Source organism: Heterocephalus glaber, unplaced genomic scaffold (assembly GCF_053883595.1).
Source record: "Heterocephalus glaber isolate CG9 unplaced genomic scaffold, H.glaber_assembly_v1.0 deba00001481, whole genome shotgun sequence".
NCBI lineage: Eukaryota > Metazoa > Chordata > Mammalia > Rodentia > Bathyergidae > Heterocephalus > Heterocephalus glaber.
Genome location: NW_028258317.1, coordinates 13,778,031 through 13,803,355, shown reverse-complemented (window position 1 = coordinate 13,803,355; position 25,325 = coordinate 13,778,031). Strand labels below are relative to the sequence as shown.

The window sequence follows — 25,325 nt, the reverse complement described above, 5'->3', positions numbered from 1 at the left end:
CAAGCCTCTGCCCTGGTTGTCATTTTTTAAACCATCTGCTTTAATTAAAGCATACTAAATTTTCAACACTTCAGATTCTTAGTTATTCTAAACCACAACTTAGTGTTTTTATTTTTTTTAAAGGGTTTGTGTTTATATAGTCCTTATCTAAAAATAATGCCCGGGTTCTTAATGATCTGTGCCAATGGCAAGGAAGAGATATGTGGATTAAAAAACTGTCCAATAGATTTGGGACGTTTTGCTAAGGGCTTGGCCTAACTTTTCACCCTTGAAACAAACAGAAGTACCAATTGAAACAAACAGGGGTATCTATTTTTTTAGTGTAGAATTTCAAATTGTCTGGCCACGATGTCACTGTTGTCACCAAAAGAAGCTTCTCAGCCTGTGGAGGCACAGTGGCTAAGAGCAGACCATCACAAATGCTGCTTTGGGATTAAATTCTGATCAGTACCATAAGAGTGATGCCTCTCTGGAAACAGCTACTACTACCCAAGGCATAATGAGTGTGTAACTTAAGGAAGAAAAGGTGATGCTGGCCTTGGAACATTAAAGAGGGTTGGGAAGGAGAGTTGACAGAACCAGGTAGGTGTGCTGCTGAAAAACTGGCAGCAGCAAGGCCTCTGTTTTGACCTCATTTTTCATAACAATAAAGAGGCAAGGGAGTGGACTGGGCCTGGAGCCAGGAGCCCTGGTTTCCTAGTCCCAGGTCCAGACTTTTGCTTTGGGACACGTTAGGATATATTACTTCCCCTGGCTTTGTGCAGGCAGCTGTGGTGCCACTTAACATTCTGACTATGGAATTAAATGGAGACAGTTACATGTATCAAATAAATGATTTTTTAAAGTGAGGATAAAGAACTTCAGCCTGAACTTTTTTTTAAATCACTAGGTATCCTATGTTGACTACGGTTTTAGTGAAATTGTTGAAAAGAGCAAAGCATACAAATTGAACCCAAAATTCTGGTCACTCTCATTCCAAGCTACTAAGTGTAAACTAGCAGGTAAGAGAAACTTAAAATGTAAAAAAAGTGTTTCTATTTTAATAGGTTATCACCTCTGTATTTTTGGATGGTTGTGTTCTGAAATGGCCCTGGTATCTCAAGGTGCTAAAATGTGTTATTTCTTGAAAGATTTAAATGAATTCATATTTAATGTTCTCTGTATAAGATGTAATCATTATAAATATATTATATTGTTATATTTTATTGTATGTAGTACATTGTATTATGTTTTATAAAAACGTCTGATGGCTATCTGAACAAGTTTTTAAAAAATTATCCTCAGTACCCTAGTAACAATCAGTAGAGGCCCTCTACCATGGGATTTGATCATTTTCAATCCTATTCCCCCACATGAGGTGACTTTCACCCCTTTCCCACTGAGACAGATAGTAGATATCTACACCATTAGCACACCCTCCTGTGCCCGGGCTGAGTTTGCCTGTAGGTCTTGTGTGGGTTCTTGCACTGTATTTTTTTTTAAGTCACTCTTCTTTTTTTTCTGCCTTATGGGAGCATAGAGGATCAGACGTGTGTGAGTGATTGAAGGAATAAACTTCAGATATGGAGGACAGTGGTCAGATTAGTGGAAATATGCATTATTCCTTGGAGGGCTTGTGCTAAATTCAGAAAGTGATCATAATTCCTAGGTGAAGATGTAGAAATGCGTCTGAAGAAATAAATGCCCCCTCAGAGCAAAGATAAATGCTTATGCCATTGGAGCTGGAGCTAACCCTGAGCTGAACTGGAAGTGGGTCTAAGAGCCTGTTAGAAACCTGTGGGAGCTGGTTTTAAAAGAAACAGATCAACAGCACAGGACAAGATTTAGGATGCTGAAATGAAAAGTTTGAGGAAGACTACAAAGTTATGTGTCTGGAGAACAGGACATGAGAATGGCCACTCTGGAGGAGTCTGTAAATTTTAGCTTGTGTCTATAAAGGAAGAGAATAAAGAAGTAGGCATTAAGTATCATTGGGGGAAATAGTGAGGTGGTTTTAATTAGTGTAATAGATTAACTTAGTTGTCATATACATGATATATAGAATTTAAATTTTTAGAGAACTGAAAGAATAATTGGACTAAAACAAAATTCACCTAATACTATGTTATGTTAAACAGTAACGTTTCTTTGATCAGAAGATTTTCTGGTGTCTTCAGGGCTGTAATGATGTATAGGAAGGAAGGAGGCAAGGAAAAATATGGAAGTCTCAATTTCCATTACATGCATATTCATTTTATGAGAGGCAAATAATTGTATATATTTAATTAGAAAATTTAAAAATCAAAGTTAGAATTTTAGAAAGATACTAAAATAAATGACTGGCAGACATGATTAGTAGTTATTTTTATATGTATTAGTTTGTTTAAAATGTGTGTTTGTATATAAAGTGAAGGCTATTTTTTCTAAGGTAGAAATTCTGATTATCAGTTTTTCTTCTTCTTTTAAGATTTTTCTGCCTGTCATTCAAGGGACATTCACATCGTACTTTTAAAAACCCATAGATAAATAAGGTAAAGAAGATTATAAAACAAAGCTTCCATATAAAATTTTCTGTGGTAGATTCATAATTTTTGTTTGTTTGTTTGGTTTTGGTACTGGGGATCGAACTCGGGTACTTGCGCTTGAGCAGCAGGTGGCGGAACCACTGAGCTAAATCCCTGGCCCGTTAGATTCATAATTTTAATAAGTGGTCAAAAGATACAGTCAAGCCACCCATCTTATGATAATTCTGTTAAGAGGTAGAAAATAAAATATTCACTATTTTTTAGGGTTGGAGATTCTCAGTGATGATCCTAATCTAGTGAAAGTGGTTGAATCTCTAACTTGTGGGAAGATCTTTGCGGTGGAAATACTTGACAAGGCAGATATTCCACTTGTTGTTCTGTACGATACTTCAGGAGATGATGATATCAATATCAATGCCACCTGCCTGAAGGCCATGCATGACAAGTCACTAGAGGTTCATCTCCAGGTACCCTGTGATCTCCCTTGTCATCTCTCATATCATATGAAAGAAAATCAGCAGAAAGAATACTATGTACTTTAGACTAATAGTTGATATAGACATTACATAAATACTGAAAAAAAAGGGGAACTGGAAGAAGAAAATTGGGGTGTTTTTTTGTTTGTTTTTTGTTTTTCAGTACTGGGGATCAAACTCAGGACCTTGCACTTGCAAGCCAGGTGTGGCACCACTGAGCTAAATCCCCAGCCCCCAAGAAGAAAATGTTAATAGTAATCATTTCTTAGAAATTGAATTTTTTTATTTTCCAGTTTTTACATTGAGTGTTATATTAAAATAATAGGAAATTACTCTACAAAGATAATAAAGGAAAACAGCATAAGAGAAGGAAAATTTAAATCCATGAAGATATTTATGATTAGTTTTAATATTTTTAAAATGTTTAGGACACAAAAGAGGGAACTTTTAGAAAAGCTTTTTTTTTTTTTGGTACTAGGGATCAAACTCGTGACCTTGTGCTTGTGAGGCAGGCAGCGGAACCACTGAGCTGAATCTCCGGCCCTGGAAACTTTTAAATAAGTTAAAGAACATTCATCCTAAACAGCAGGATGAAATGTTTAAATGATCATTTTAAAGACTTCATTAAAACATTAGGAAAAATAGTCGTAATGAGTAGAACAGCTGTAAGTTGTCTTTATAGCATGAATTGACTTGCTAAAATTAAATCTATACTTTTGATTATAGTTTTTAAAAATTGCTGAAATTCACATTGTCAGTGAACAGAGGGTAGAAAGCAGCTGGTAATGGAAGTGATTTTGTAAGAATTCTTTATTTTCACTTCCGTTAATGTCGCAAAAACAGGTTTGGGATAATTTTTATTCTAAATAAAAGGAAAGAGAATAAGCCAAAATGAGAGAGACATTTTTAGTCTTTCAGACAATAGAATATAGTAATATATACAAAATGTCTCTTTTGTGCCTGACCCAAATGGTTGTGTTAAATGTAATTTTTTACACTTACATTAGGAATTTCATTCTTTGCAGCTCTCCACTAACTTAGCCAATATTCAGATGCAGACTTAATGGGATATTTAGGTAAATATCCCTTACAGACTTTAGACTACCATTCTGTTCTCAAGCATTCTTGTATTCTTTGCTTTTTCCAGGTCAATGCCACGTACACAAATGTCAAAGTGACAAATATTTGCTCTGATGGAACACTCTTCTGCCAGGTGCCTTGTAAGGGTCTGAACAAGCTCAAGGACCTTCTGCATAAGATAGAGGATTACTTCTACCGCAAGGTATGGCAGAACACCATCCCTCTTTTACAAACAAGAATAGCTCACTAAATTGCATAAGTATGAATAATTGTAATAGTTTGAGGTAGAATCTCTAGAATGATAGGTAGTCACCCCAGACTTTAGAGCTTTGAGAAGAAGAGGTGGGAAAAAGTCTACCAGTTTCTGCATTGTGAAATGAAGATGATAACAGTGTGCTCCAATAGGATTGTCACAGGATAGTTGCAGTACTGCTCAGCACAGTACCTGGATATAATAAGTGCTTATCAATTGATAGATTTGTTATTTATAATATGCAGTTGATTAGTCATCAGGGCAGCTGCCTGTCACTGTCTCCTTGAGCCACCCGGCTCTGCTGTCAGGAGAAGAGAAAACCTGGAATTTAGGAGGATAATAAAACTCTCCTTAACTCTGCCCTCATCTCCCTTAGTCATAGCTCCCCAGGCTTCTTCTGAACCATGAAAACCTGGTTCTGGGAAATACAGTTTGGCAGTTTAAATTCTATTAATGAGCTCCTTACACTTTGATTCTTATTTGTGTGTTTGTTTTTCTGAATCAGGACCTGTAGAAGTTTTAAGATTCTAAAGTGGTTTCCTTACCAATAAGGGACACTGTAATCATCTAAAATAAAGCTCTAGTATCCAAGTCACTAAATCTTACTGCCATGTCAGCCCTGAACCTCTTGCCCCTGCAAGTGAAGCCTCTCTCTAACCTACACGGTACTTCAGACACCTCAGGATACCCTCTTAAGCTTTGTACTTCAGCTACTTGGATATTTATTTACCTTAATAGAATGTAGGTGGCTCCACTTCCCCCTCCCCCTCTCTACCTCCTCCCTCCTTTTCCCCTTCTCCTTTGTGTGTTGGCAAGGTGGAGGAGTACTGAGGATTGAACCAAGCACCTTGATACTGAGCTACGTCCCCAGTCCTCCTTTGCAGTTTTTCGAGACAAGGTCTTACTAAGTTGTCCAGACTATGCTTGAACTTAGAGTCCTCCTGTCTCAGCTACCTAGAGTACTGGGATTACAGGCATGTGCTAACATTGCTAATTTGAGTATAGATTTTTTGAAGACAAAGACTTTGCCTTGCCAGTTTTCTTATAGCACCTAATCCAATATCATATCTAGAGTAGGTATTCCAAAGTATTTGCTGGATCAGGTTGAACCTGTAGTCAGTCTACTATCTGGAATTGAAATATTAGATCTGTAGTGTTAACTCTTTTTCTGATTGAATATATATGTGTGTGTATATGATATATAATATTAGACAACCTTGATATATGTGTGTATGTATGTATATATATCACATACTTAATTTTCTAGGCCATCTTGGAGAAGTTTGAGACCCCTAAAGAGCCTGACAGGTGGTTCATGTACATGGATGTCCTTATAACCTATGGTGGTGACAAGCACTGTTGATATTTCCTAGTGCTCTGGTAACCCATTTGGTGACATTGCCTTTGGGGAGAGCAGAAACTCTCACCCAAAGAAAAAGAGATACAGGCATGTCCCCACCTTCAGGCTATGACAGGAGAGGCAGAGGAGGACACCAACAACTGTGATTGTTGTCATTTATACTTGCGTTGATAACATTTCTTTTGTTTTGGAATGAAAATCTTATCTTTGAATCCAAATGTTAGAAAGTGGAAAGAAGAGCTCTTCTGGACAGCTAGTCCACCCTCTTCACTCTTCATCCATCCACCTCTAACTTTTTGTCAGATCAAAATCCCTATTCATATGTAACTGATGGAGCCAAAACCTAAATTGATCACTGACTTCTGCTAACATTTTTTGTTTGTTTGCTCTTGGTACGGGGATCAACTCAGGACCTTGTGCTTTCAAAGCAGGCACGGTGCCACTGAGCTAAATCCCTGGCCCTTCTGCTAACATTTTAACAGGGCTGATTTGTGAGCCTGTACAATAGGGTAGAGTAAATCACTGACTTTGGCAGCACCCCTCCTGTGTTTACTGCCTCCACTGTAGCTCCCCCTTTGGCTCATGGGAAGTCTGTTTACATGTGTGTGAACAGTCTGCCTGTGCTTCAGATGTCTGGTTCTAATGGTGTAGCCATATACTCTTTGTTAAGAGTTATAAACATATCTTACATTTCTTTTTTACAGCATGTGACCTCTGAGTACTTCATTTCATTACCCTTCTGTGGGAAAATTTGCCTCTTCCATTGCAAAGGAAAATGGTTACGAGTAGAGGTAAAAATCAGTAACTTAACTTTTTAAAACTAATTATGAAATATTTAAAACATACAGGATTTTAAAAGATGGAATAAACATTCACGGACTCATCACCAGTTTATAGAAGAAAAAATATCACCAATATGGTTGAGCGCCCTATGTGCCTTCCATTTTCTCTTGCCAGCACCCCTGAGTTTGGTGTTTCTCATTCCTATTCATTTCTTTAGACTTTTAATGTTTGTACACATTCTTTTACTATATGTTTTAATATATAGATAGAACTAAAGTTAAAATTTTCATTTATAATATGTATAGTAAAAATGAATATGACTAAATGAATATTTTTAAAATTTATGTAAATAGTAAAATGTATTTATTTTTCTGAAACATGCTTTTTTACTCATTATGTTGATTTATGCAGCTCTAGTTCATCTATTTTCACTGCTGTATGATATAACAAAACGAATATGTAAACATTACCACACAATATGCAAACATTCTCCTGATGATGACCATTTATTTATTTATTTTTTCCCATTAAGTTTATTGGTACATTTTAGGTATAAAATACAGTTACATTCATCATTGGGATCTTGTACCATTACATGAGTATCTTGGTTCTTATTTTTTCCCCTTCCCCTGCCCACCCTTCACCCCCTCCACCCTTGCCTATTTGCAGAAACTTTGTTTCCATTTTTTTCCTTTTCCCCTTCTTTCCTTTCCCCTACCCCTCCCACTCCCCCACTCCTTTAGACCTTTTCTTCCTATAACACAATATCAATTATACATTTTTAAAATTACAGATGTCAAGATGTAGAAGACATTACCACAGATTTTACAGAATTTCAAAGGATATATAAAGCATATTACAAAAATCTTTTTTTGAAATAAATTTGACACCTTCTAAGAGGTACCTTGGAAGACAAATCAATGAAACTAACTCTGGAGGAAATATAAAATTTGAATAGCTCCTATTAAAGAAAGTATGTTCCTAGCTTGAAAACCTACCTATATGACAATAACAGGCTCATATACATTTTAACTGATAAATTATATCAAACAATTAAAGCAGAAAAAAGAAGGAACACTTCTCTCCTCATTTTAGGAAATCAACATTGTGCTAATCCTAAAACTGGATAAAGATAATAGAAGAAAAAAGTATGAACATAGATAGAAATTTGTTTAACAAACTATTAGAAGTCAGATCTGGCAGTATGTAGAAAGTGGTTTTATTATAGGGATAGCAGTGTTGGTTCAGCATTGGAAGATCCACCCCCCAAAAGTCATCATTTTAACAAAGGAAAGGAAGAAGCCATATGATCTTGTTAGTAGTTGGAGAAAAAGTATTGGACTAAATTCTACAGCTGTTCATGGTAAAAGCTATCAGGAGACTAGAAGTAGAACAGAACCTTCTCAACAGATCAAAGACATACACTCCATACTTCCAGCAAAAATGCCTTATATGAATGGGGAAGATACAATGCTTTCTTCCTAAGGTGGGGAACAAGGGCAGATATGCCTACTCTTCATCTGTCCATTAAACTTCGAAACATAGGCCCAAACCAAAATAGTCTGGCAATAAAATGACACAATTAGGATAGGATTGGCAAGGTAGAAGTAAAATCTTTATATGTAGATGGAATGATCATCTACAGAGAAAATACTAAGAAATCTCTAGGAGCCCCTAGAACTTGTATTTGAATTTAGCAGAATTAGAAAACACAAGGTATATATAAAAATTCAGGTCTATGTATACTTGCTATAAATGAAAGATTGGATATTGAAGTTTAAAAGTTATGTAGGAGTACAGAGGACCTAGAAAAGTAAAAAGAAAAAAAATGGTGTTGGAAGACATTTAGTACCTAATTTTAAGACTTCCTCTAAAGCAACAGTAATCAAAGCAGTGTTAGCGTAAGGAAAGACATACAGATCATTGGAATAAAACAGAGAATCTGGAAATAGAAGCACACATATATGGTCCACTGAGTTTTGAAAGATTATTTAACATTAACATTTTATAGAACATAAACTCAACTCAAGAGCAGCGGAAAAGATAGTGTTTTCAGCAAATGGCACTAGAACACCTGGTATCCTTATATAAAAAGTTAACCTCAACCCTTTATTTCCATACATAAAGATAACTTGAAAGGATCTATGAACCTAAATATGAAAGACTAAAACTATAAAACTTTAAGAAGAAATTATAAGGGAAAATGTTTATGAATTTAGGGTAGGCAAGAATTTCCTAAGATATAAAAAACATGATGTATAAAACAAAAAAATTGATAAATGAGATTCCATCAAAATTTAGAACTTTAAATGATGTCATTAAGAAAATGAAAAGTAGTGCTTAAACAGACCATATTTATAATGCATATAACCTATGACCAGAATATATAAAGAACTCTTACAGCTCATTAATAGACAACCCAATTAAAAAGTAGACACAAGAAGATGGTAGCCAGTACAACACAAGGAAAGGTGTGCAACACTAGAATCAGAAAAATACTAATCAGTACAATAACAAAATTGAATTATACACTCATTAGGGAGATGAAGTTAAAAGTTTTTTTTTTGGTACCAGGGATCAAACTTGGGTCCTTGCGCTTGCGCAGCAGGCTGCGAAACCACTGAGCTAAATCCCCAGCCCAAAGTTAAAAGTTTTAAAAGAACAAATGTCAGCTTAGGTGTGAACCAGTTAGAACTTTCTAATACTGCTAATGTGAGAATGTAAAATGATAAAACCATTTTGGAAAGCAATATAGAAATTTCTCTTAAAAACCAACAGTCCTGTTCTTAAGTTTTTACTTGAGAGGAATGAAAACACATATTCACAATAGATTTGTACATATAAGTTGACTATCCCTTATCTGAAATTTTGGGGACCACAGTGTTTCAGATTTTCATTTGTAATACCCTTGATCTGCAAAGAGGATAGCTACTCCTTTTTTTTCGGGTTCCTGTCACATGGAGTATTGTTTTCCACCCTTTAACTTTCAGTCTATGAGTTTCTTTTTGAATTAAATGTGTTTCTTTTATGCAGCATATTGTTGGATCTTGCTTCTTGACCCATTCTCCCAGTCTATTTCTTTTGATTGGTGAATTGAGACCATTAACATTAATGGTTATAACTCATACATATTGACTTATTATTGTCATGGCTTTTTCTGTTTGTTGGATTCTCCCCCTTTGCATTTAATCTCTTATCGCACCTGACAGATTCATTCTGCTAGGCTTCCTGGGGTTGTGATCCTTGTCTTTCCTAAGATTTTGTCTAAAATTTTTTGGAGTGCTGGTTTGGTATTCATGAAGTTTCTAAGGTGCTCTTTGTCATGAAAGTATCTTATTTCTCCGTCAATTTTGAAAGATAATTTTGTAGGGTACATCAATCTGGATTGGAGGCTGTTTTCCTTTAGGGCTTGGAATGTGTCACTCTAAGCTCTTCTTGCCTTGAGGGTTTGCATTGAGAAGTCTGCTATGATTCTGATGGGCTTTCCTTTGTATGTGATTTGTTTCTTTTCTCTAACTGCTTGTAGAACTTTGTTCTTCTGTTGAGTTTCTAGAATCTTAACAATTATATGCCTATGTGTAGATTTTTTTTGATCAAGGCTAGTTGGAGTCTTATATGCCTCACTTATCTGTATATCAAGTTCTTTTCCTCTGCTTGGGAAGTTTTCTGCCATCACTTCTGTGAAAAGTTTTTTTATGTTATCTGCACTCTCTCCTGTTTCTTCATTGACTCCAATCAGTCTTATGTTATTCTTTGCATCACCTAGCAGCTGCTGGATTGATTTCTCGTGGTCTCTTACAATTTTAAAGCAATTTTTCTTTTCCTCCTCACTAATTGCAATCTTATCTTCTGTATCTGAAGTTCTGTCCTCACATTGGCTCATTCTGCTGTGTAGACTTTCAATGGAGTTTTTCATGTCCTGGAAATCTGTTTGCATCTGTTTTATGGATTCCATTTGTTTCCCATGTTGGGATTCCATCATGTTCCTGAGCTCCTCTCCAGATTTATTAATCATGTCTTGCACTAGGAGCACAGTCTCTCCTGTTAGCTGAGAAATTATTTCTGATTTCATTTTTTCCAGATTCTTTTTTGTTGCCAGTTCAGGGAGTCCAGGTGGTTGAGTATCAGAGTGTTCCATCTCGTTTCCCTTTGGGGTTGCTGTAGGTGATCTGAAAGTCCAGTTTTGAGACTTGTTTACGTGTCTTCTCATTTCTACAGGGGCGGGGTGGGGTGGGGGGGTGGAGTGTGTGTGACTCACCTCCTCTGTGCTTGTGGGAGTCTGATGATAACCATTTAGATTGTAACTTTTCTTATAAATTAACATTGCCATAAACCCTCCTATGTGTATCTCCCAGGTTGCATACAAGAGTTTCTGGGTACAGGGAATGCATAGCTTTAGCCTTATCAGTACCTCTCTAAGGTCACCCCTCCAATGAGGGTAGAGCCCTTTGAGAGTTCTGGCTCTCCAGTAAGAGTGTTTCAGATCCTCCCTCCCTCTTGCTTGGGTCTGAGGGCACATCTTGTCCAAGATAGAGTTGGCTTTGGTGTTCACATACTCTTCTATTTCTAGCCCCTAGAAATTGCCTTATTTTCTTGCAAGTTAAGTTACAAAGTTGGAAAGAATTTTATCCTTTATTTCTATGTTTTTTAAAAGGCAGGTTTCGAATTTTTGTGGTTGTTATTTCTTCCTCTCTTTACCTCTGTCCATCCCTCCTCCCCACCTCCCTCCCTCCCTGCCTTCCATTTCTAGTTTGCTCAGTTACTAAAGTTGAAAATCTTGGCTTACCATTGTTATTTTTTGTGGGTTTTTTTTTTCCCTCTGAATGCATAGGTTCTTCACATAGATGCAAGGATCTTTACTTTTAGGAGGTCCCTAAAGCTTCTGAGAATTGTATGCATACTTTTTGTGTGTATGTGTTTGCATTTTACATTTGGGGGGGAAAGGATGCATAATTTTCTTAAGACTGTCACAGAAACTCACCCTAAGAGGATAAGAATCATTGCTTTATTGCTTTTTAAAAATGCTGCACAGCATTGTTTTCATAAATTGTACTGATTTTCTCTTGAAGTAAAACTTGGTCATGTCTACATCAGTGAAAACAACAATTTTGGAGTAATTATTGTCATTATTGTGAATATGTACCAGAATACTGATGTCTAGAGTTGTATGACCAAGGGTTTTGTGTTACATACTTAGCCATAAATTTTAAAATGTGACATATTGAGTTGGAACTTTTTGGGGGGGGGGGGGGTACCAGGGATCGAACTCTGGACCTTGCACCTGCGAGGCAGCCACTGGAACCACTGAGCAAAATCCCCGGCCCATAAAACATGACATATTGAAAAGAACATGACATTATTCATATCCTAAAACTTTGTGCTATTTAGTGTATAATATATAAATGTAGAAATACTTTTTAAAATTTTTTAAACAATTTCATACTCTAAAGAGTTACAAAAATAGTATAAAGAGCTCCTATTTGCCCTGTACTTTTCAAATCTTAACATCTTAAATAACCATTGTATAATTATAAAACTAGGAAATTAACAGTAATATAATACTATTAATTAATCTACAGAACTATTTGATATTTCCCAAATTGTCCTCCAGATGTTCTTTTTCTGGTCCAGGATCCAGTGCAAGATCCTACGTTGTATGCAGTTGTCACGTCTTCTTAGTACCCTCCAACCTGTAATTAATCAGTCTTTGTTGTTCCTGGCCTTTTGAAAAGTAACATCATTTTGTAATTATCTCTCAATTTGAGTATCTTTATGTTTAAATTCAGATTATGCATTTTGGGCAAAAATATTTTCTCGTTGGTCATGGTGCATATCTGTAATCCCAGCTATTTGGGAGGCTGAGGCAGGACGATTACCTGGATGACTCACTGAGACCCTGGCTCAAAATAAGTTGGGGGAGGTGGTAATAGAATAATGGTAAAATACTTGCCCAGCCATGCACGAGGCCCTGGGTTCTATCCACAGAACTAAGAAACAAAAAAAAACCACCTTCTCAGTATATGCCCAAATACTTTATATAGATATGTGATATTATTTGTATTATTATCAAATTGTGTGTTGTCTACTTTTGAGAAAGACAAAAGGTTTAAGTGTTATCTTATTGGTGTATGGAAGTTAGGAAAAAATGATTAATGAGAAGCAGATCCTGTGTTGTATGATATATTTGTTCTTGACAGTTGTACAAATAATTATAGAGATAATTATTGCTTGACTCTGTAGTTTCTCCTTTTTTGCTTTTTAAACTACCCAGGCCTTAACTCAAGCTAGACAAGCACTTTACCACTGAGCTACATCCCCAGCCCTTTTTAAATTTTTTTGTTTTGAGACGAGAGGCTCACTAAGTTGCCCAGGCTGACCTCAGACTTGCCACGCTCCTGCCCCTCCTGAGTAGCTAGGACTGCAAGGGTGCACCATCACACCCACTCCCTAATTTCTCCATTTTTGAAACTATTAATTTGAACTTTATTTTACTTCTCTATGACTTCCTGAGTTTTAAGTTTTTTCTGTTAGCAGAGAATGATAAGAATTACTAGATTCTCTGGTGAAGCTATAAAATATGTTATGATTTTAAAATATCAGACTGTATCTTCCAATCAGTAGTATTTGTTAATGTATCAGGTTACTTCATAATGTCCTAGAATCAGAGAAATAGTAAATATTATTTTTATGAAGTTTACTGATTAAGTGAATTAAAAGCTAGATATTAAAATCAGTTGTACTCTAAAATAATATTTGGTATACAAATACATTTTAAATTAAGGGAAGTTTTTAAATTAATAACATAATTTTTGTTACTTTTAATATGAAATTTAGGACTTTGTAAGATGTAATTGCACAGAAGTATTTTGGTCTTTTGCATATGCTAATAAATTAGCCAATGCTTGTCTTACCTCAGATCACAAATGTTCACAGCAGCCGAGCTCTTGATGTTCAGTTCCTTGACGCTGGCAGCGCAACCTCTGTGAAAGTGTCAAAGCTCAGAGAAATTCCACCTCGGTTTCTACAAGAAATGATTTCAATACCACCTCAGGTACGATTAGTCGTAAACCTGGAGATTTTCTGGGAGAGGTTTGGAGGTGTTTATTTATAATTGTGTTATGAGATGCTCTCTCGATTTTGATCTATGATCAAAGTCCTAGCTTGTAAAAAAACAAAATATCAAATTATCCAAGTGTGATTATTTACCAGTTTTCAGAAGTAAAACTTTTCTAAGACAAGAAGCCCAGTCACATTTACAGAGTATTGTGTGATATGTTTGTTTTCAAGTACACCAAGTCATTAGGCTGTGTTGTCCAGTTAAAGGTTCTATTTTAATTATTAAATGCCAGTACTGACTTCTACACAGCTCCAGAACATTGTATGTAAATGTTTATTTCCAGAGTTCATAGTTAAATTAGTCAGCAATTCTCTGGAAATCTATTCATATGTTAAATGTTTCATTTATTATATGTCTTCTCTCATACATTTTAATAAAAAGATTAACAGCCTATCCTTCCCCTCTTAGTAAACATTCAAATAATAAGAAATTTTAATTATTTTTAGTCCATTAAAGTTAACAGAACCATTTAATTCCTTTGGGAGAAGTACAGATTTTTGTATAGAAATTAATATATTTTTAAAAAAATAAAACTAATACTCTGTAATAGCAAAATGCGCCTTGACTAATATTTTCCAGAGGACCTCTGTCATCATACTCAGTATACAAAACCAGTTTGTCCATAACTAATATAGCTGTTTAGCATTTCTCACTCCAGACTATTGCCTTTTTTAACAATGACTCTTACAGAGAATCTGCTCAACATTTATTCAAGCCCATTTTCAAAATCATTTTTGCTCTATTGCTCAGCTGTAATACTGGAAGTTGATAGTCTCTTCGTGTTACTATTGCTGTCTAACAGTTTGGCCTCTGTAGCTCCTTATTGAAACATTGGTCCAAGGTCAGCCTTACCTTGAAAAAGTTCCCTAGCCTGGAGGGGAGAGGGATCCAGACCACTGCTGTCTGTCTGAAAGTCGTACATTAGTATCCTCTTTCTGCTGCTGCATTACCTGGTATTAGACCTTTTTTTTAATAATTTAATCGTATGGAAATTCATTCTTAGGTAGATGTGAGGACTACTGGTTGGGGACCCTTAAAGGCCTCCTCACCCAGTCCTCTGGTTAACATCTTCCTAAGAGGTCCAAGTCACAGTAGCAAACTGATGGTCTGTCAGTGAAAGCTGATCATAAACATTATGGTTTGACTTGTCTCTAGCAGTATTTTAAACTTGTGAATTTGTTACCAGGATTTTAAAGTCAGAAAATTTCTCCCCAGAATGGCTACTTCTAGCTTCTCTTTTAGTAAACTAAAATATCTGACTGTCCTAAGGACCTCCTTGGTAAGCAGTGCCCTTGGGAGCTCTGTAGCCTTCTCTGTAGCCAGGCCTCATTGGCCATTGCTCACCAGTCCCAGCAGATCCCGGAGTGCTTTCAGCTCTGAGTGACCACCTCCTCACCACGTGCAACTAGTACAGTGAGAGGCTTGGAGCCCAAGCCCAGAAGGTAGAGGTAGGATAGAGGAGAAGGGGCTTAGAGAGGAAAGAAGGAATCTGGAAGGTAGATTTCAGACCCCTCACAAAATTGCCTCCGTCAATTCAAAGGCTCACACAAAAGGATCTGCAAGCTCACCTCTTATTCTCTACAGTGGCCATTCTTCAGCAACTTGGGTAGTGGTAGGGATGGTAAAGAGTATTGGTGAAAATAAGGCTTTCAGGTCCCGTGAACATCAGTTTTCCTATCCTTTCTAATTCTCATCACAACGTTCATCAAAAGATGAGCACAAATGCTTGGCACCCACGAGATGCTCAGGAGATGAGGAGTGGAGCCCATAAGCTTCCAGAGAGAGCCTGAAAGGAGTTGGGTTTCCTTTAAGTGCCACTTCATTAAGTTGGACTGAGCGGGAAGATCTGCATATATGTCACAACCCTGACTGCTCAACATTGTGGTCTTCCACAAGCTAGTCTCTGAGTCATTTCATCACCTGCAAAATGGTGTCATGGCATCTGTCATGCAGAAAAGTATTGTGGGGTGAGAAGCACCTGGTACAAGCCCTGGCTGATAAAAGGAGGAAAGACGGTAGTAGTGTTATAAATAGAGCCAGGGACATAGCTCAAGCCAAGAGCAGTGATTATCATTATCAGCTGTAGCTCTTACTTGCTCTCCTGGCAACATCTGACTTGCAAGAAAATAATAGTGACATTATTCATAAATAGTTATTTTTAAGTGTGTACTTTCTTCCCATCAGGCTGTAAAGTGTTCTTTAGCTGATCTTCCACAGTCTGTTGGCATGTGGACACCAGATGCTGTGCTTTGGTTAAGAGATTCTGTTTTGAATTGTTCAGACTGCAGCATTAAGGTTAGTATCTTACTGGTCCTTTTACCCCTATAAAGGGAGTTTCTAGCCAGAAAGGCTCAGTGGTTTTTGAGAAAAAATTTTATCTTACTATAAATAAATGCTTTCACATCAGACACATTTCATGGTTTGTTTCCCATTTAATAAGTTACCCTGTATCTCCTGTATTACTTTTAAACCATTTATATAATTGTCTTCATTATTAATAAGATAGCAGAGATAGTTTTCTGCTCCAATTTTGCGTTGTGATAAGGAATTAAGTCCCCTACAGAGGACTTAATCACATATCTCTTGATATATGTTTCTGAGAATCAATTAAGTCCACTATTTTTCCCTAGCATAAAATGTATTATCTTCATTTGTTTTTAATTTTGGCATTTGCTCTGTTTTTTTGTAAGTTTAAACTGCTTTGCTTCTTTCACTTGCTCTTGTTTCATTTTTCTGCACTTTTGCATCTTCAAAAACCTTCTTCATATTTCCAGGACCAGAAATGTGAGATTTTTTTCTTTTATTAGCTGATGCAGATACTATTTTATATAAATATGTGACCATGAAATGGCTTAAGCTGTATCTTCACTAAGCTTTCTAAAACACTCTAACAAAACTTTCCTATCTATATACTTCTCTAAGGGTTATAGCATTGCATGCATAATTATGTACTGTTTAATATTTTGCAGTTGTCACATGTTAATGAAGTAGCTGTTTTTTCAGCTACTTGTTAGTGTCTCAGCTACTTGTCAAGCTCCTAAAGCCATGGTATAGGATATTCAATAAAAATACTTCTTAATGGTAAATTTTAAAATGATACCTCTATCATAAATATCAAAATAAATTAGAAGTCAGCATCTCATTAGTATTTCAAAGGATGAATTTAAATACACTTGTATATCTGGGGAAAAAGACTTTTTAAATGTAAATTAGTGTGATGGAGTGCTTTACTGGTGTCTCCCTCTCTTCCTCTGTTTCTGCCTTTTATTTCTAGTTGTGTTTAAAGATGTAGCTGAAAGTATCTCACTTTTGTCCTTCCTAAGGTAAACCAGATAAATCTTAAGATAAATCAGAGGAGCTGATGCCTTTGGGACACGTGACAGAGCCACCCCAGTTATCAGTGTTTGGTCTCACATAGGCAACCCCTTATAGAAAGAGCAGAGGTAGTTAAGAAGTCAGAAGGTCCCCTGGGCAAAAGTTCAAAATTGCCATCTAGGCCTGTGCTATGGGCTTTCATCAAACTCTTTTTCCCCCTAGGTCCCTTTTCTCTATTTGGCTGGGAGGGAGATGGGAGGAAAGCACATATATTAGAACTAAACAGGGAATTTAGACCAGAAATCTTTATGAATGTGTTGGACATCAAAGCTTTTTCCTTCCCACCAAGTCAGAGGGTGCACCAGCCTGACACCAAATGCTTATCAAACCTTTTGCCCTCTCAGGATTGTTTTTATTGTTGAGGTTGGGTGACGAGCACATAGGAGTTCATTATACTATTCTTTCTATTTTGAATCTTTTGAAATGTCATTAATTTAAAAACTTTAATTATGACATATAGAACTACTTCCTTTTTCTCTATGATAACAACCTCTAGCAAGTTTTAAGGTTTTCTCAGTTTTTCATTTCTATTAGATTACAGTTGCCTTATGGGCTATTTTGAGTTGTCTATTTATTGCTATACTGTGATAGATGGTTCACCTTACCTTAAAGTGAACCTTAGCAAGTTTTTTCTTTGCAAAATACTACATTTAATATTTAAGGTTAATATAATTGCCTCTCAGAATTCAATGTGAATTTGGATTTCTTATATCGTTTTTTTTTGCATTTTCCAAAGGTTACAAAAGTGGATGAAACCAAGGGGATTGCGTATGTGTATTTATTTACTCCTAAGAACTTCCCTGATCCTCATCGCAGTATTAACCACCAGATTACAAATGCAGACCTGTGGAAGCATCAGAAGGATGTATTTCTGAGTGCTGTGTCCAGCACAGTCAGCTCTCCCAGCAGCAGAAATGGCAGTGTGCCTGTGGCAGGTAGCATAGGAGACAATGTCAAAAAAAACATCCCCAAAGTCATCAAAAAGCCCATGGTGGACTATACTTGTTCCTTCTCCATGGAGGAGCTGCCACCTCCTGTCCACTTGTCAAAGCCTGGGCAGCACATGGATGTGTATGTGCCTGTGGCCTGTCACCCAGGCTACTTTGTCATCCAACCTTGGCAGGAGATCCATAAGCTGGAAGTCCTGATGGAAGAGATGATTCTGTATTATAGTGTGTCTGAAGAGCGCCACATACCACTGGAAAAAGACCAAGTGTATGCTGCAAAGGTGGAAAATAAGTAGGTCCTTGGACAAAGCCTTTTATTCTATTTGACACCTAAGAAGAATTTGTAGATCAATGCCAAGGGTCTTTAATCTCTTTAAGGGGATTTTGAACCTCAGGAAAGGAAATTATTAGTATATGTTTGCAATACATAATGAATACATTCATCAGGTGATATTGATACACATATGTATCCTCTGAATCATTTTTACTTTCCCTTCCCCATCTTTACTGCCCATCTTCCCTCATCTTTAGGTCCCCTTCCCATCTCTACAAAGTTGACCTCCCTGTTTCCCATCATCTGCCTTTTAGTTTGCTTTATAGTCTCAGGGTATATTCAAGAATGGGAATTTTGAATGTAAAGAAAAATGAGTGAATTGTATAGCTTTTCTCATATTTAAAATAATGTCATTTATCTAAAAATCTAGTAATCATATTCCTGTTAAAATTTAATTATTACCTAAAATAAAGGTTTAAATGTTGTCCCTATTTTTCTATTAGAATATTATTTTTGTTCCAAAAATCCGTTTTTTAATTGAATAACTTCCTTATTTTAAAATGTTTATTATGAAAAATTTAGAAAATACATAAAAGCACAAGAAACTAAAATCAGCTACCCAAACTTAGCACTTGTTAAACTGCTTATGTAAATTTCTTCTAGTTTTTTCTATGCATGTTTATATAACTGGTGTATTATTATTATTATTATTACAGGTAAAGTTATACCTGCGTTTTCCCCCTTACATTATGCTACAAACATTTTTCCACATAGTAAATTTTAGAGATATTTTTAATGGTAATTTGTCATGGAGAAATCTTAATTAACATTTTCTTTTGTTGTTATGAAGGGTTTTTCCTCCCAGATTTTTCACTATTACAAATAATAATAGATTATTATAAATTATAAATCTTTCTAATTGTGGTTATTTCCTAGAAGAAAAATTCCTTGTTAAAAGATGACAAAAAAATTTTTTTTTCTTTTTCTTACTGGGGATTGAACTTAGGACCTTGCACTTGCAAGGTAGGCATGGCGCCACTGAGCTAAAGCCCCAGCCCCCAAATTTTTTAGATACGTTGCCAGTTGCTTCCTAGCCGTGTGCTACCTTTTGTAAGGAATGACAGTGCATTATTTCACTAATGTGGGGCCTTGGGACCCTGAAAACTGTATTCTTAGGTTTGCTTAATGCTTGCATCTTTTTTCCCGTATTGTCACATTTGGAACCATGCCTGCTCTCTAAAATCCTTTGGGATGTGCTGGCTTCATCCTAACGAAGCCCAAGCTCTCCAGTTTCTACCATCCCTCTTTATGCATGCCACCAAGCCCTGGCAAGTGACACAACTGTGCCTGTACTGTCTGCATCCCAGCTTTCCTAGGGGAAATGAATGAGCTTGTTTGTTAATGCTGAAGATAAAAATCTGTTTTCTCTCTTCTCTCTAAAACACATACATACACACTATCCCAATATTCAGTTTAAAAGGTCAAACTTTTTTTTTTTATGTGAAATGCTTTTATTCTTAAGATAACAAACATAGGCATTAAGATAACAAACATGCCATTTTCATGGGAGAAATAAACCTAATTTTCAGCTCTCAAAAGTGAAAGTCTAATAGCGCTCATTTTGAATAATATACAAACTATATGTCACACGCTTTTCAATTTGTGTAAATTTGCTTCAAGCAGAACTCTTTGCAGGATAATTTAATTACAATTAAAACTAAACTAGTTGTAACCAGTTACGAAGGAGGGAACAAATTAATGATGATTAATGGTAGGAAGTTCCTACTTTCAGGAAAGGAGTTGTATGTGGAAGAACTCATGAACTAGAGACCTGTAGTGTAGGCTCTCTTAACTCCTCACCTAGCCTTCATGAGTTTGAACAATTCTGTCCCAAGACTTGGATTTAATGGGGTTTCTTTTTGTTTCTTGGTTTTTTTTGGTACCAGGGATCAAACTCAGGACCTTGCACTTTTGAGGCAGGCGGCGGCACCACTAAACTAAATCCCCAGCCCCAAGACTCAGATTTAAACAAGCTAATTTGTTACCAGATAACCAATGGATATTTTATAGATAAGAACAAATAATCTGATTTTTTAAAAGTCACACACACTTTACAAGTATAAAGTGTATAGAGCTTCTAATCTTGCTTAAGTCTCAGAACTATTTACTAAGCCTTGTTCCCAACCACAGTAAGTTAAGACTTAGGAATATCAGATAGCACTTTTTATTGCAGTAGTTTTCAAATCTGTCTAATTAAGAAATGCCTGGAAATACTGTTAAAAATACAGATCCTCTGAGCTGGGAATATAGCTCAGTGGCTCAGCATCCGCCTGGCAAGCACAAGTCCCTGAGTTCGATTCCTGCCGCCACCACCACCACCCCCAGGCCCAAAATACAGATTCTCCTTCCTTACCCCAGACTTTTTGAATCAGACTCTCTAGTGGAGCCCCAGAATCTTGAGTTTTTAACAAACTACAGGCAACACCCTACACTGAAGTTGGTAATCTAGTCAAAACTGAAGCCTTTTATGTAAGCTACTAGTTTGGAAAATCAAAAGATAAATAGAAATACAACATATTTTTCTGAGACTTTATCCTCACTGCTCTGCACTTATTTATGGACTAACAGTAAAGACCACCATCATTTTCCCCCATGTAATTTAAAGACAATAGCAATTGGTGATAACTAAGTGTTTTCATCATGCCTTGCACTTACACAAATTAGCAGCCTTTACCAAACTGGCATTTCCACATATGGAAACTCCTTTCCAATTTGGTTTGAAGTTCATATTTATACAGTTTTTCTTCTACATCATAGCTACCATTTGCTAAGTATCTACTATTATGCCAAGTAATGTGCTAGGCACTTTTTACATAGTATTTATGCAAGTGAATTAAAATTAACTATTGCTGGAGATAACTGAAGCTCAGAGAGGGTAAATAAAGAGCCTTCTGTGACACAACTGGAAAATGGCCCAGGTGTGACTCCAGCTCAAGTCTGCTTAGCCCCCAGAGCTCAGCTAGTCATGAATCTTTTCTGTGCCCCAGTTGTGTTTGGAGCTCATGCATTATTGCTCCTTGCACTTTGAACCCATCTGAAGGTTTCAGGAGTTCTTCCAGAACTCCCCCAGTCACATACTATGTAAAGTTGTCCCCTTTGTTCACCTTAGGGGACCTGCATGGGTTCCTAGACCCGTTCTCCTCTAGATGTTTGCTGGCCAGCCCAGCCTAGCAGTGTATTCCAGTAAAGGGTCTGCTCTTGCAGTGGACTTGTGGCTGATAAACCTTTCCAGAGAATAGCTGGGCCTGCTAGCTGAGGGGGAGGCAGGTTCACACCATTCAGGTGCCAAGACCATAGTGTTCCTTTCCATAATCTATTTGTCCTTTTTAATCATGTGATTGAAACTAAGACTTTAAAGTGGTCTTTCTTATATTAAACTTGTTGTCTGGGTATTTCTCATTTTTTTGACAATGTTAATGTAGGCCCAGGTTGGGGAAAAAGTATATTCATGTGAATCTCTTTCTGGTACCTTGAGCTCCAGAGCTGAAACCAAGCTCCTCTTCCTCCCCCACGCTTTCCTACCTTTTCCAGGTTCTGTCTTTTAGAAGATGGGTTGGGTTTTGTTTTGCTTTGGTGTTTAATGTTCTCATTTGGCATAATTAAACTGTAAACTTTTCATTCAAAACTGTTGTAATCTCTCCTCAACCTCCCATCCTATTCTGACTTTCCATCTCTGCACATTGTCCCTTCTAGCATTATTGCTTCAAACCACCATGCCCTCTTGAACCTTCTGTGCTTTTATCTCAAGAACTTCTTGAGCTCCAGCTTGTGTACTGCTTTCCATCTTCCTAATATGGACCGAGTACCACACGTGCCTGTCTTCTGTCTCCATAGGCTGAAAGGGTCCCCTGGCCGTGTGCTAATTATCCTCCCTGGCATCTGTTTCATTCCACTTAAGGATGGTTGTTAATTTACATTATCAGTGCCCTCCTCCACTGGCTCTGTGAGGCCTATAAAAATCTCTTGGATGATCCTACCTAATGGCACGTGCCAACAGGGGAGCAATCAACATCTGTACTGCTTTCACAGAAGATCAAAGGAAAACATCATTGAACAAGTTTACAAGTCAGATTTAATCATCAGATTAAAAACTTCTATGAGAGTATAGTTTTGTATTTTGATATTTCGCCATTAATTTTCTACCATATCTACTTAACCTTAAAGCAGCTGCTGACTGTGTTTTCTCCTTTTAATCGGATGTGTACCTAGGTGGTACAGGGTGCTTTTAAAAGGAATCCTGACCAATGGACTTGTATCCGTGTATGAACTGGATTATGGCAAGCATGAATTAATCAACATAAGGAAAGTTCAGCCCCTCATGGACGTATTCCGAAAGCTGCCATTCCAAGCAGTCACAGCTCAACTTGCAGGTAATTTCTGTGGAATCTGAACTCATGCTACAATGTAGTTTATATTGTCATTTTGTCCTGAGTACAACAAGCACAAATCATTGGCCCATTGAGGAGTTTTTGTTGTTGTGGTGTTTGTAATACCAACAACATCTTGACCATAAAGGAAATAATTTGAATGATCTTGTACAGTCACGCTATACCATTATATCTGATGTTTCTATTTTTTCCCTACTCATTTGTATCTCTGGTTTCATGAAAGCATGAGTATATTTCTAAAGCTACAGTCCTAATACAAGTATTATATGGCATTCTGCTTTTCCTTGCTTAGTATTTTACCCTATTTGGGGGATATTTTCATGTTTTTGCTAATTATTATCCCCCTACCTCAGTGTAGTGTCTCATACATGCTAAGAATGCATTCTCCAGCTGGGGATTTAGCTCAGTGGTTTCACCCCCTGCTGCGCAAGCTCAAGGACCCGAGTTCAATCCCCAGTACCAAAAATAATAATAATAATAATGGTCTGCTAAGTGGGTAACTTATAAGCAGAAATCTCAGACTGTACTGTATTGTATAAAATGCTGTGTTAAAGCCTATGAAACTAAGAAAAAAAAAAGAATGCATTCTCCTCTGAGCTACACTCCCAGGCACCACTAATTATTTTTAATGGTGTACAGAGTATTTCACTGAATCATTATTTCCCTATAGTTGAACAATTTGATTGTTTACACCTTTCATTTTAACATTAAGGGAAACCCTGCAGATAAACTAGCAAAAACAAACTAAAAACAACCTAAATAACCAATAGAAAGAGAATATTTAGTTGTTGTTATGGCACAAATTATATATCTACACAGTGGAGTATTACACAGTCACAAAACATTGGAGAGTCATTTTCATGGCCAAGTGAGTTTCCAGTTTTATCTCAAGTGACAGCATGTAAGTGTGCTATTTCACCACATTCCTACCAGCCTCTTTCTTGACTATTATTAAAATTTGAGGAGCTGGGGTTGAGGATGTATATCGGTGGCAGAACACTTATTGAGCATGTGTGAGGTCCTGAGTTTAATCCCCAGCACTGAAAAGAAAGTTAAAATTTGAAGAGCTGCTTTAATAGTTGTACAGTGATACCTGTTTGTAGTATTGTTCAGTAAAGTTTTCCTTTGATTTTTTGTGAAAGCAGTGCAGATGTTGATGACTCCCCTATAAGGCATCTGCCATTGGGCAGCATGAGCAGTTGGATAAAGCTCAATCCAGAGGCTGCTCAGCATCAGCCACAGGCATAGAGGCCAGAAGAGGTGAGGAGTGCAGATACCCACAATCACTTCGGCTGTGTCCTGCTGCACTGGCATATGTGGCACCGTGACCACACAGTGCCACCCTGATCCCTTTGCTCCCTCATCCCTGCAGTCCTCAGCCCCATTAGCCCATACTTGTCACACACTAACAGAAGCTGTTTGAGCTCAGCAATGAAAGAAATGATGCATATAGATTCTTCTTTTATTTATTGATCAGCTTTTATTGGAAGGTTATATTGCCTTATTTTGAAATATTAGCCATTTTCACTGTGTCTATTATACTTCAAAGGAAATTCTCAGGGTAATTGGATCTAAAGCAAAATTGGCAGTTTGCACATGGCGTGGCCACCTGTTAGACTGCTTTGGACTCAAGCTTCTAAGTAGTTTCTTCAGATTTACTGGTACCTTTTTTTCATTTTTCACTTTAAATGTTCAAGTTGTGCTGGCAATACATTCTGTCAAACATAAGCATTGAATTTCCCAGACAAGGGGTCTCTATGGGAAATGAGTGCCTGGTACCATCACCTACATCACTAGCATAATGGTCATGTGCTTACCATTGCTGGGGACTCTACAGCTACTTTCGAGGTTTCTTATCTCATATATACAGTCTGTGCTATAAATTTTCTTTTAATCACTACTTCTGTTTCATCAAATTTTGATATGCAGTTTTTTCATTTTTAGCTTAAAATAATTTTTTGCATTCTAACTTAGAACTTTATTTTTTCCAGTTTTTATTTGTTAGTAATACATATTTCCAATGCATAATGATTTTTAGTTTTAATTTTTTGAGGAATCTCTGACTAATATCCATAGTTTACATAATGTAGAGGGGTCCCCTTTTCTCCACAGCCTCACCAGCATTCATTATCATTTGCTTTCTTGATGATAGCCTTTCTTTCTGCAGTAAGATGGAATCTTGGTGTGATTAATTTGCTTTTCTCTGATGGCCAGAGGTGATGAATATTTTTTCATTTATTGGCCATTTGTCGGAGAATTATCTATTCATTTCATATGTACAATTTTTGATTGGGTCTTTTATTTTGGGGAGTCTGGTTTTTGAGTTCTTATATATTTTAGATATTAGTCCTCTGAGGAATAGCTGACAAAAATTTTCCTATTCTGTAGGCTGTCTCTTCACTCTGTTGGTTGTTTACTTTGTTGTACAGAAGCTTTTAAATTTGATATATCCCACTTGTTGATTCTTGGTACTATTTCTTGTCCAATTGAGGTTTAGCTCAAAACATTTTTAACTTTCTCTTGAAATTTCTTCTTTCATCCATGTGTTAGAATTGTTTGTTGTTTATCCTCCAAGTGTTTCATTTTCCAGCTTTGTTTTTTATTTTGGTTTCTAATTTAACTTTTTTGTGGTCTGAGAGAAGACATTGTATGATTTCTGTTCCTTTATATTTGTTAAGGTTGTGTTTTAAGTCCCAGGATGTGGCTTA

At 36.7% G+C, this 25,325-nt stretch overlaps 1 protein-coding gene across 8 annotated transcripts in view; it reads left to right on the top strand.

The window, feature by feature from the left end:
* Tdrd7 (tudor domain containing 7) overlaps nucleotides 1–25,325 on the top strand; it is a 74,498-nt gene that overhangs the window by 37,726 nt on the left and 11,447 nt on the right. For 4 of the 8 annotated variants that reach the window (XM_087183647.1, XM_004864972.4, XM_021244609.2 and 1 more), the window contains 8 exons: nucleotides 890–1,001; nucleotides 2,769–2,971; nucleotides 4,128–4,262; nucleotides 6,378–6,464; nucleotides 13,373–13,507; nucleotides 15,758–15,868; nucleotides 17,685–18,187; nucleotides 22,439–22,599. In XM_087183647.1, the coding sequence (XP_087039773.1) occupies nucleotides 890–1,001; nucleotides 2,769–2,971; nucleotides 4,128–4,262; nucleotides 6,378–6,464; nucleotides 13,373–13,507; nucleotides 15,758–15,868; nucleotides 17,685–18,187; nucleotides 22,439–22,599 (1,447 nt within the window). Of the gene's footprint in view, nucleotides 1–889; nucleotides 1,002–2,768; nucleotides 2,972–4,127; nucleotides 4,263–6,377; nucleotides 6,465–13,372; nucleotides 13,508–15,757; nucleotides 15,869–17,684; nucleotides 18,188–22,438; nucleotides 22,600–23,762; nucleotides 23,878–25,325 lie in introns of all 8 variants that reach the window. The other 4 variants (XR_001182369.3, XR_002389439.2, XM_087183648.1 and 1 more) reach the window with 2 other exon arrangements.